The sequence below is a fragment of the Scleropages formosus genome, chromosome 2 (genome assembly GCF_900964775.1).
Source record: "Scleropages formosus chromosome 2, fSclFor1.1, whole genome shotgun sequence".
Lineage (NCBI taxonomy): Eukaryota > Metazoa > Chordata > Actinopteri > Osteoglossiformes > Osteoglossidae > Scleropages > Scleropages formosus.
In genome coordinates this window covers 2,387,152-2,399,968 of record NC_041807.1, presented here as the reverse complement: position 1 = coordinate 2,399,968, position 12,817 = coordinate 2,387,152, and the positions used below count along the sequence as shown (strand labels likewise).

The window sequence follows — 12,817 nt, the reverse complement described above, 5'->3', positions numbered from 1 at the left end:
ACATTTTTGGCCATCACTTCATTTATCAAATTAAATGCCTAGTCTATAGGACATGTACCCCAACTGGCCACTTTGTTAGGAATACCTGTACACCTGCTCCTTCATGCAGTTACCCAAATAATCAAATTTTCCTTTTCCATTGGTTTAACTTTACATATATATATATATATATATATATATATAAACACACACATACACAAGACATATATACAGAATTTGTAGTCTTGTTAGCATCACAGTGGATGTCTGTGTTTTATGATGGACTTTCAATGGATAAGTGGAGCTATACCTCCACTGTTCTAGAATGCCCCTTCATGGCAACACATTATGCTAGACTTATGTAAGCTCTATTTTAACAGTTCCTTTTCAAAGCTCATTTAGCATTACAGCAGTTAAACCGATCAAGCTTATTGTGCTGTCATGCCCCATTGATGCTGCTCTGCTTGTTCACGAGTTTTGTTTGTACTTTTTTCCAGAATGGATGTCTTAAAATGGTGTTTCAGCTTTTCATTCAACTAATTCCTAGGGTTAGTAATCGTTTTAATTCTTGAAACGTAATTTTTTGTATAGCAGCAATTTTGAAGACGAGAGATGGGCACATTCTTACTGCTGTGCTGTGATGAGACCAAAGCACATGAGGTCTTAGAGCTCCGTAGTAAGGAGATTCTCCAGATTTGATTTGCTTTTCGGAGATGGGGGCCATAGCGAGAAGTCTCTGGCTAGAGATCCTGCTAAGAGCAAAGGAGTGGGTTCTGCTCCAGCTATAATAGCTCTATTATCTACTCAGGAGGCATCTTTGTGATTACTGCTGATGTTTGGTTTGTGGCGCGCTCTTTAAATCGATCTCTGACTTGGGTTTTTGCTTTCTCCTGGGCGGCTGGCATGACCTGCTGGCAGTAATTAAGGGGCGGCAGTGGCACATGGAGCTCAAGTGGGACACTGGCATCGGGTGAGGGGTGGAGACATACAGAGTTACAGAGGCCAGGGAAAAGTGCCACTTTATATGTCACAAAGCAGCATCTGAGCCATGGAAATTTGCCAAGTAGTTGTTTTGTCTGTGTGCTTGTTGAGCATTGTGGTTTTTGTAACACAGAGATGAGTGTGTAGTTTTGATCTTCTTTTCAGGGCTTCAGTTTCCTATTTTTCTACAGTCCACTGCATTTTACTCTCGAGCTTTCAGTGCAGATTGCGTACAAGCGTACAGCTACAAAGGACAATTCGAAATTTGGAAACGAACACTGAAAGGTGGATCGGAACGAATTTACGTGAGAAGTTTCTACTTTGTGCTATTTTCACTGGGGAGGCACAAGTGAGGGTGACTGCTGAGTGTTTAGTGAGGAATGAAAAAAGCACAGTGCTGCACAGTGTGATGAGGGTGGTTACAATGCGCTGAGAAAGGCTTGGGCCTTTATGAGCTGTTTTCACATATGCCTTGGTAATACACAGATGTACAGGAATTGAGACAAAGTGGATATGCAGGGATAATGCACATCTGTGCCCTGTGGGCTACATTTGTGGCATGTCGTGATTAGATCGTCCATTAGATCGCATTATGGATGAACCTGAACAGCATGTCTTTGGACTACATTTCAAAGCCAAAGACATGCTGTTCAGGTTCACCCATAGTATGTGAGAGAGTGTGTTCCACTGATGTATGGATGAGTGACCCAGTGTAAGTAGTGTATCTAGCAGTGTAAATCACCATGCTCAATAAGGTGTGTGGGCTCATAACACTACATAGAGTTCATCGTAAATTGCTTTGGAGAAAAATGTCTGCTAAATAAATGAAGGTAAATGTAGATAACTATGTAGTCTAATGGAAGTATTTAACAGTCTTTCTAAAATCAATTGCTCCAAAAGTTACCTCTTCCTGTGGGCTTTAGTAGATTAATAAATAACCTTCACAATTATTGCTATGGTTATGTGGTAAGGGCAGTGCTAGTCTTTTTCCAGGTTAATCGCTGTAGTGTATGAATTATTTGTTAAATTAATGCAACTATGGCTGAGGTTATTCAGTGCCTCAGTGTTTCTAGGTCTACATGCGCGTTCAGTGTGGCTAATTACTTTTGAAGTGTTCATGTTAAGTCGAATAGAAGGCAGCACAGTGGTGCAGCATATTGCACTGTGCGCAGTACCTGGCTCGTATGTTTAGGTGTGGGTTCGAACCATGGTCTGTGTGAAGTTTGCATGCTCTCCCTGTACTGGTGTGGTTTTCCTCCCATAATCATAATAAGTGATGACTCTGGTGACTCTGAATTGCCCTTTTAATGTGGGATTGCCCTGCAATGAGCTGGCTGCCCATGCAGCGTGTACCCTGTCTCATGTCCTATGCTTCAAAACTAGGTTCCAGACCACCGTGACCCTGCATTGAGACAAGCTGTTTTTGATAAAAAAATGGATGAGTTAAAAAAAGGATACCTGTTTGCAGTCAGAATCTGCCGATTCTGTATTCCCCCAGTGGTTTTTGCCAGTCTTCCTACCAAACATCTGTCAAATAAATAATCAACCATTATATGATGACTGTTATGTCACATTGAATTTTTTAATAGCCTGTTTTACATGCTCAGTAAGGAAGTCTGGTTACATTCTCTAAAGAACATTCTTGTATCACTAGGTGAAAGCCTGCATATACCCTGTTACATGGGAAAAAGTAGATGTTGGGTCTCAAAAAGTCTCTTCTACACAATATGTTGTAATACATATGTTGCCTGGTTGTGATTTATGATGACCAAGCCCCTGAAAAAGATCTCGAGATTCAATAGTTTGACTTGTCCTCAGGACTTCCAATGTGGTCAGTGTTAACTGTTTTCAAAATGATTTTTTAAAGCAATATCAAATATATACTTTATTTATATTTAATAAATTATACATAATAATATATTATATATATGTATATATATATAAATATATATTATAATACTATACACACACACTGTCTGAAACTGCATGTCCTGAGTGGGGTAACTGCCAACCAGAGCCTAACCCAGCAACACAGGGTGTAGGGCCGGAGAGAGGGGGACACACCCAGGACGGAACGCCAGTCCGTCGCAAGGCACCCCAGGCAGGACTCGAACCTCAGCCCCACCACAGAGCAGGACCCAGCTAAGCCTGCTGCGCCACCACACCCCCCCCTCTATATTATATATAATATATTAATAATATTATATAATAATATATAAATAATATAGTAATAAATTTATATATATAATATAACCCCATATTAGTAATTTACTTGTTTTTGTTTTTTGGTATTTATTCTTTTTACTCTGTGAATATGTTATTTATTTATTCTGTGTCCGAGTCAGCTGTCTGTCTTGCCTATTGTCTGTAATACTGAAAGCACCAAAGCAAATTCCGCACACTTGGCAAATAAAACCTCATTCTAATTCTAATTCTAATTCTAAAATATTAATCTAAACTTGAAACAATTTGGGAACCTGCTACTGAAGCTTATTAGACAAGAAAGGGATGACATAAAATGATTAGGTCACACCGAGTAAAAGCACCTCATGACGAACTTAGTATAATCTGTTATAATATTAAAGTCAGAGATATATGTATCCCATTACTGGGGTTAGCTTTGCATGTTTCATTTCACTATGTATGCAGGTTTTCTTTGTGATGTAAAGGGAGAAGCTCGCCCTTCAACCAAATGACTCATAAAGGTGCTTTTTGTAATCCAAGAAAGACAAAATGGAAATGTGTTTGTAATGTTGCCTCCAAGGGACCCAGGGGCTGTCAGTCGCAGTGAGTGACATCCCAGGGCCTTATCTGGATCGCACAGAGCTGCCGAATGCATAACGTCATGAAGACTGACTTTACCTTTCCTGTAAAAAAAGAAACGGGCTGATGTGGGGTGGGAGTAGATGCAGATGGTTCAGAAGGAACCTGCTAACGGCCTTGTAGCCATACTTTGCCCATTTCAGGGATTGCATTTTGAAGTTTCTATATTCCACCAGTATTTTTTGCCGGTTGAACTAAAATTGAAGCTGTCTTCAGGGACATTTAGGAGTAAGACGTATACTAGTGGGAATGAGAATTACTCTTCATAGAATTAAGGATTTATGGTTTGCTCCATCTGGTGTAATTATTACAACTTTATAATAACGACTTGGAGAATGATATTGGGGGTGGGACTGAACCCTCATAAAAGCCATCCCACAATGATTATTCCTTCATTATATAGCTCTTTGTACCAGTTAAGCCCGCTTTATGTTTGTGTTCTTGGTAGAGAAGTCATTATATGTAAAGATTTCATACATGTAATTAAGGAAGCTCTTTTCCTACACTGACATCTTTTAAATGTAACATTTCCACAGTGAATGTACTGTGTACCAATTTAGTTGATAAATACCAGCCAATCAATAATATTTCCTACGTATTCATGATATACACTCACTGGCCACTTTATTAGGTACACCTGGTCAACTGCTCATTAACACAAATATCTAATCAGCCAATCACATGGCAGTATCTCAGTGCATTTAGGCATGTAGACAAGGTCAAGATGATCTGCTGAAGTTCAAACTGAGTATTGGAATGGGGAAGAAAGGTGATTTAAGTGACTTTGAACATGGCATAGTTGTTGGTGGCAGGCGGGCTGGTCTGAGTATTTCAGAAACTGCTGATCTACTGGGATTTTCACACACAACCATATCTAGGGTTTACAGAGAATGGTCAGAAAAAGAGAAAATATCCAGTGAGCGGCAGTTCTGTGGGCAAAAATGCCTTGTTGATGCCAGAGGTCAGAGGAAAATGGCCAGACTGGTTCGAGCTGATAGAAAGGCAACAGTAACTCAAATAACCACTCGTTACAACCCAAGTATTCAGAAGAGCATCTCTGAACGCACAACACGTCAAACCTTGAAGCAGATGGGCTACAGCAGCAGAAGACCATACCAGTTCCACTCCTGTCAGCTAAGAACAGGAAACTGAGGCTGCAATATGCACAGGCTCACCTAAATTGGACAATAGAAGATTGGAAAAACGTTGCCTGGTCTGATGAGTCTCGATTTCTGCTCCGACATTCAGATGGTAGGGTCAGAATTTGGCGTAAACAACATGAAAGCATGGATCCATCCTGCCATGTATCAACAGTTTAGGCTGGTGGTGGTCATATAATGATGTGGGGGGTATTTTCTTGGCACACTTTGGGCCCCTTAGTACCAGCTGAGCATTGTTTAAACGCCACAGCCTATATGGTAAGCAAAAGGGGTAATGTGCATTGCAGTTTGTACAATCCAGAACTGTCTTTTGACTTTGGTTATTTTCACAACTTTGATTTGGACTGTTCTCTTTTAGTCACGTCCATGCTCTTGTGCCAATCGACTGCACCTGCCCCGAATTAGAGCAGCCAGGTATAAAGGAAGCCATGCTGGCTCATCTGGTTGCAGAACCTCATTGAGTCTACCCGCTTCTCCTGCGATAGCGAAAGAACCCCACTTACCTCCTCGTCCTTCCAGTCCCTCTTCCTCCTTTGCACTTTGTTCCCTATTTGCTGCCTTCCTGGTTTCAGATCTCCTACCTCGCCTGATCAACTTAAATTCCTGTCTTGTCCCAAGAACAACATCTGTGCCTTGAACAACCTACGTCTGTCCTCGACTACGATCCTCGCTTACTTCTTGTTTTGGTTTCTACAATAATCGATCCCGCAGTTAAGTCCATCCAACTCTTCAGTCTCCCGCCCTCGTCCCTGACACTTTTTAGTCTGTAAGACTAAATCAAGAATAGCGCTTGCAACTCCACTGCACACTTTTCTCTCAGACTACATTTTGATACAGAAATCCACCCATTCTGACCCTTCTGCTCGCCTTTGACAAAACCTTCCTAAATACATTTCCTACATGACACGTGCAGTAGAACGGGGGAAAGTTTTAAACAGGGACACCTTCTGGTATTACACTGAGGATCATCAGGTGTGTCCGAAGGCTTGTATAGTCCCAGGAGCACCTGTGACTTAAATGTCCTCTCCATCATCCCCTCTAGGTTACTCAGGTCACCCAGCAAATGCTGAGGTATCAGTAGCTCTTCATTTGAGCTGTACATCCCATGTTCACCAGTCTGAAGCATCTTCCGCCAAGGATAGATTCCTTTTGGCCAGGCCTTTCAGAGTAAAAAGGTGAAGCGATGGAGTGCAAACGGACACTTATTTGGTGTCCAGCCAAAACCGGCACCCATGAGATTAGCCTCCTTAAATCATGTTGGCATCCCATCATGCTTCACTTGGAAGCATTTGAATGGAAAAGACAGAGGGAGGAAAATGAGAAATAGCTGGAGCAGCAAGGGTGCTCATATTTTCTCCTTTACTGACTTCTACTTTGAAAAACACTGTAATCAGAAAATTTATTCAGCTACTATTTTGATTTGCATCATCATAGCAAGACTGTGACTTTACTATACCTAAAATGAAGTAGGAATTAGTGTATGGTAGGCAGTGTAATCCGTATAACTTTATGAAGCAAATTATGTGTGATTGGATGTATGGTGTAGACTTTGAGTTCTCACTCCACTACTTGAACTGCAGTTCTAGTGCAAATTGTGCAGTTCAAAATCTGAATGAAATTTACCAATCCAGATATAATGAAATGGTTCTTTCATCCTGAAAATCTTAAGCGTTTTTGAGGTTGATGTGGCTTTTGTTCATGTATAGTTTGCCCAGGTATCTGCTGTCAAACTGGATGCTGACAGAATGCCATTGGCTTTGTTAAAAAAAAATATTTTTTTTTCCTTTGTTCCCTCCTACTTTGGTTGATTGGGACCTGTTGGTCCATTCTTGAGTTTGGGGCATTTTATAATATTGGACTGTTTCAGTGTACCATAGAAATGGCTCTTTGGGAGGAGCCCAGCCCTCTGCATTGTCATTTGTTCAACTTTTCAGTGAATTACTGTTCTGACCCCTACTGCTGTTCTTCTCCACCTCTTCCAGCTGGGATGAGAGCAGCTCCATCAGCAGTGGCCTCAGCGATGGCTCGGATAACCTCAGCTCCGAGGAGTTCAATGCCAGTTCCTCCCTCAACTCGCTGCCCACCACGCCTGTAAGCTCCCGGCGCAACTCCTCTGTCGTGGTGAGTGAGCAATGTCACCAAGAGGATACAGCAGATCCAAGTAATGCTAAAACTGAAAAACATCTGTAAGACTGATGTTTGCAGTTTGCAGCTCATCCTTCAGTGGATTTATGAAAAGTAAATTAAAATTTGCCATGTGTATGACATCAAATGTGATCAGGCCTAAAGTACTTTGCATCGAGGTGGCTAGCACTTTTACACTGAAACAGACAGATGGTTTTCATCTAGACTTAATGAAGTTGAAGAAACGCATGCATTGTGGTGTAGACAGTAGTGTGGTCTGGAAGGCTCAGTGTTAATTTGCTGGGAATGTAACATTATGCTTGCAAGAGGCGTCAGAAAGGAGACAGAGGAAGAGCAATCGATGGCGGAGCATACAGCAGTAACCAGTGTTGCTAAATTACTGACATCATCACCAGACCTTTCTTTCAGCAGTGTCTCCGGTCGTCACAGTGGAGCCACTGTTCCCACCCTGCCGCACCCCAGGCTGAGTACATGTCAGCTCCTGGCACATCACTCCTCAGTGCTGCTGTTGAGGGGTCATCCATTTTCATCAAGGGTGACCCATGATCTTTGTGACACAGCATGGTGCACATGAGGAATTATGACTTTGGGATGCTTTAGTTTACATAAATTCTAACTCACATGGAGGTGTGATACGTATGAGGACATTTTCCCTTCTTTTCAGTATGCTACAGTCACCCTTGTCCCCCAAAAAGAGCTGAAACTAACAGTCATTGGAACTTGTTACAGTGATTTCCTCACGCTTCTTATGTAAATGAAGATTTAGTGAGGTGTTTCATTTATCATACATGCATTAGATGTAGGGCAGTGGAGTTCTGCTTTGGGAATGTTGTCAAGCCTTTGAACAGAGTTCTGAAACCCTGGAGAAAAGCATCAGCTAAATGAATAAATGTAAACTGATACCTCTCCGTTTCATCTTTATGTATTTTATATTCACCGGACTCTTAACTGTTTCCTGCAGTTTCTTTTGATGGTAATGTACCATTTCTGTCTATCATTGTGTACAACCCTTTTTGAGAAATTGAATGTACACTTCCATTTTAATTTTAAGGAAGGCACGTTTCTGAAATTATTTTTCCCCAGCCTATATGTACCTGTTCCAAGGGATGCTCCAGCGGGTTAGGTGGCGAAGGATCTGAAGTGTCAGAGACTCACTTTTGGGATTCAAATCTCTTTGTAATACATGGCACAGAAAAAATATGTGCTGACTGGCTGATTTCAAGAATGCTGCTGTACTGAGTTCACCTTACTTTAGGTATCACGCCGCTTTGCCTGCTGAGCACAAGTTTTTAACAATTGTGGTGCTTTGCAAATGTCAGTAGTAAAACTCAATTTTTATGCAAGAGGCATAAGGACATTACGTGTCCTGTGCACCGATGAAGGCTCTGTATTCCTTGGATGATATCATCGCCACTCATAAGAGGGGGCGATGGATTTTAATAAAGCAGGCCTTTGGCAAATACTGCTTGACTTTGATCCTTTGAAAAACAATCGGGGATCTACACAGTCAAGACGTTACTCACATAGTGATATAAAGCAGCTCCACTTCATCGGTGCCTTTGGCTGTTGTGCTTTACTGAAATTAACTTAAGCCCTCAGACATACCTTTGGTTTTAAGGTTTCTCCTGACTTACTGTTTGCAATACTTCCTAATTTAATTAGCGTTACATTTTTTCGGGTTCTCTATTTCCTTCTCTTTATCAGATTCTTCCGTGGTCTGGTTTTATTTAAGTTGTTTGTTTTTCTTTGAAGTTTTTATTCATTCTATCATGTACAATGGCTGCAATAAGGTCGGAGCCTTGTGCACAGGCGTGCAGAAGTAGGGTCAGGTACTGATGGGTCGTTCTGGGGTCGTTCTTCCTTGTTGTTTTTTTAACTTATTTGACATTTGACAGGGCGTCAGGAAAAGCAAGGGTATTGACTGACTTTCTGGAAAGTAAAATGATTTCTCAATGCTCACCTCCGCATATTTACTACCTTCCAGTTTAATGATAGCAAGAACAGTTTACCTTGTTTTTCTTTATTATATATCTTTCAGTTAATAAACTGCTTTTCATTTTCACTCCAAATTTTCTCATTTTTGTTTGATGTGAAAAGGTCAGAAGTCTAAGTACAGTTCACTTTTTTCTTTCTGTTGGAAAGTGACTGGTTTCATCAAGAAAAATGCTTTAACCAAGAACTTTTATTCTGTCTTTGTCGAATGAATGCGGAATGATGCTTGGAAAGGAGAATTTAGTGTGATTAGTGGACAGTTTGCAGGGGTACATAGGGTAAAGGACTGTGAGCAATATTATCTAAATAAGTGTGCATATTATTGAATTTGTGTTGCATTGAGGTTGACCTGAATGACCCAGTAGACAGGCAAAAAGTAATACTGTAGATACAATTGTGTCTCTCGGACTCCTTTTTGCCCAGCTGCGCACAGACGCTGAGAAGCGCTCCCTGGTGGAGAGCGGCCTGTCCTGGTACAGCGAGGATGGCAAGGGTCACCGCAAGGCCGGGGGTGGTGGCTACGACACAGGCAGCCTCAAGACGGAGTCCTCCAGCAAGTGGAGGAAGTCCCGCCTCTCTGAAGGTGGGGGTGAGGATGCCGGGGGAAAGGGAGAGCTGAAGAAACCACAAAGCCTTGGTCATCCTGGTAGTTTTAAGAAGGGACGCAACCCTCCAGTGGGGGTCACTTCCCCAATCACACACACTTCGCAGAGCATGCTGAAAGTCGCAGGTAAGCAATCCTTTCTTACACATTCTAACTCAAGAGTACATCTTCTGAGTCCTAAATGTCTTCTGGTAGATCATTTCTTCTGTGTTTTTTTTTTTTTTTTGGGGAGGGGGCAAAGGTTACATAAAGTTCAGTCCAGTGTCAGCCTTTCTGTCTTTTTTCTGTCTTCTTGCCCTGTAGCCACATGTAAAGCTGCACGGACAAGGCATCAAAACAGATCAAGTGGTTAGAATGGCTCCTGGAGAAGCATCGAATTTTTGATGCGGCCTGTTTTTGGCATCACCTGCTGTTGGGTCGCAGTTGTGGCATGTAGTCCTGGCACTGCTGTGCTGTTGATGCACCAGCTGCCTCTGAAAGCAGTGCCACATTTAAACACCCATCTGTACCCATCTCCATTTCCTGCCAGGTTAACACAATGGCCCACCTCGCTTTCCCATGAAATATATATTTATGGCAGAGCATTTATAGCCCTTAAATAAAAGCTTTAGAATAGAAGTGGGCGGGACAATTTTGTTTCTGTTTTTTCGTATTGTTGTCTTACTTCGAGAAGCACTAAGAGTCAGTGATGAACTTCTGGACCCACAATACCTGTATTTTTATTTTCAGTCACAGACACTTGTACTTATTGAACGTCAGTCAGCAAGGTGGACCAGCTGTAAAAATCTGCTTGTCAAGAGAAATTTGCAGTGGAAGCTGTGTGATGGACCATATAAGTGATTTGGCATGTTTCTACACAGAGTAGTGTAGAAAGGCCTGGCCAATTACTTTGTTTCAAGGATGATGCTATTTCTAAACCACAAGCGGCAAGCCCTGCTTTTGAGAGCTCTAGTCCCAGAGGTGTTAAAAAGTACATTTTAACTAGTACAACGTGTACTCATGAAAGGTAACTTACAAAGGTGTCTTCAAACCATTACTGATGTACAGGGAAAGGGCAATACTCTGTAGGTCCGGAGAGCCACAGATAGCAGTCCCTGATCTTGTATGAGGGCCCTATAGCTGTCAGCCCCCCTTTAACCCTTGGGGACTGTTTTATTTTGAGTCCAAGACACACAAAGTGAAGGAAGGAGGGACCATTAATACCACATTCTTATTCTTATTCTTATTCTTATTAGCTAGTTAGCGGATGCCTTTCTCAAAGGCAAATTGAAAGTTATATAACTTTCTTATGTCCCTACATCCTAACCTCGTTTTAGCATGAAATGCCAACTTAAAGCAAGGGGTGATAAGGACGCTCTGTTGAAGACCAGTGAGCCTGTTTGATATGGCATTCAGGATGTGTCTTCCGGCTCCACACTTACATAATATGGTGTGTCAACATTATTTTGAAGGGAATGGTTTTGACATTTATTTACTGTCTTTAGTGATGTCCACAAGCATGAACTTTTGGTTCAGTTATTTCCTCCTCAACAGGGATCCTTTGTATATTTGTATATGTGTGTATCAGTATGTATATACTCTATGTAGATTTTATTTTAATGTAAAGAGGTAATGAACTTATTTGTGTACTATATTTGTATACTAATTTAATATAAATATAACTGTTTGACCTCATAAGGTCTCTGTTATGCGCCTTTCAGATTCCTAGTCTGAAAAGAACATCTTGAGCGCATAGATGGGACTGTTATCAACCTGACCTATCCCTTTGTAATCCTTAAAAAATTTACTTTTTCTCTGCAAATTCAGGACTGGAACACACAAAAAAAAAAAACATTTATTAGAGATTAAATATCACAAATCCTCAATAAATGTTTTCTGTAGATCTGTTGAGTAAGCAAGCCATAAAACCAAATGATTGTTATAATTCTTTCCTGGTGCTGTGGTGAGGATCGGTAAAGGAATGCAGATTGTACTGCTGTAGACCACAGGGGTCATGAAGTGCGGCTTTGCAGATCAGTCTGTAAGCGGGTTGAGGTGACTCAGTAGGGACGGGCCCTTGGCCAGCATTGGGATGCAGCTGCCAGCGGGCACAGGGAAGCAGCCATTATGCTGTCAGTGTGCTGCTGTCTGAAGGCTCTGTTGGTCAGCAGGAAACCTGTGTCAGCGGAATGACAGCCCACGCCACAAGCACCAACATTCTCTGGGTTAAGAGCGAGCGGCACGGCACGTGTACACGTTCGTCCTCTGAGAGCGGTGATACACTGATGTGTCATATTTCACATCTTGGAGTTCTTGGTGCTAGCTCTGCACCCAAAAGCATTCGGCACTGGTGGGAGGGGCTCTGGTGACAGTCATGGTAAAAAAAAAAAAAAAGAAGAGCAAGAAATACAGGCTGATCTCTTGGCCAGAAACATTGTGGCTGATCCCTGATGCCGTCTCAGAGCTAGTCAGACTTAAGCAGGCTCGTTAACTCCAATTGTGCAAAGCTTCCATTAAGGCTTGGACACATACGGAGTTGTCCGGCTGGACAATTTCCCGTCTCTTGGTGGTTTTGCTCAGACTGATTGTGCCATTGCTGCTTGCATTTCTACCTTTTTTTTTTTTTTTTGACCTATGACAGATTACAATATGTTTTGTGGATACCACTCTGATTTTGGGAACTGGCCCCTAGTGTTTCTGCTGAAGGCAGCTTCGAGCATAGAAGTTGGAGCTGCTGTCTTTGGATTTTAAGGTTACATGTTCAAATCTGAGAAACTGCTGTAGTACCTTTGAGCAAGAAACTTACCATGAAGTGCCCCAGTAAAAATTACCTATCTGTATAAATCATAATTGTAAGTCGCTTTGGAGAAAAGTGTCGGCAGTAAAGCTGTTTCATTCAAAATCAATCAATCTCCCTCATAGGTGTCTTGTCATCATCATGGACTTTGTGGAAAAAAATACCCTTATGAAAGAAAGGTTTTTTGTATATAAATTGGTTCTGGAAGTGGGTACCTCTGCCAACCTGTACTTCATCCCTTTCTCTCTCTCTCTCTCTTCTTCCTGCTCCTCCCCTCCTTCTTCAGTCTCTCATTCCTTTTTCCCTCTACCTGTATCTTCCCACCAGTTGAGAGTGGATGCAGAAGTAGTGTTTCTC

The 12,817-nt window shown here is 41.7% G+C and overlaps 1 protein-coding gene across 2 annotated transcripts in view; it reads left to right on the top strand.

Annotated features, from left to right (window-relative positions):
- Positions 1-12,817, top strand: part of nav1b (neuron navigator 1b) — an 86,663-nt gene that overhangs the window by 49,804 nt on the left and 24,042 nt on the right. For both annotated transcript variants that reach the window (XM_018733041.2, XM_018733040.2), the window contains exons 4-5: positions 6,926-7,064; positions 9,504-9,810. In XM_018733041.2, the coding sequence (XP_018588557.2) occupies positions 6,926-7,064; positions 9,504-9,810 (446 nt within the window). The remainder of the gene's footprint in view (positions 1-6,925; positions 7,065-9,503; positions 9,811-12,817) is intronic.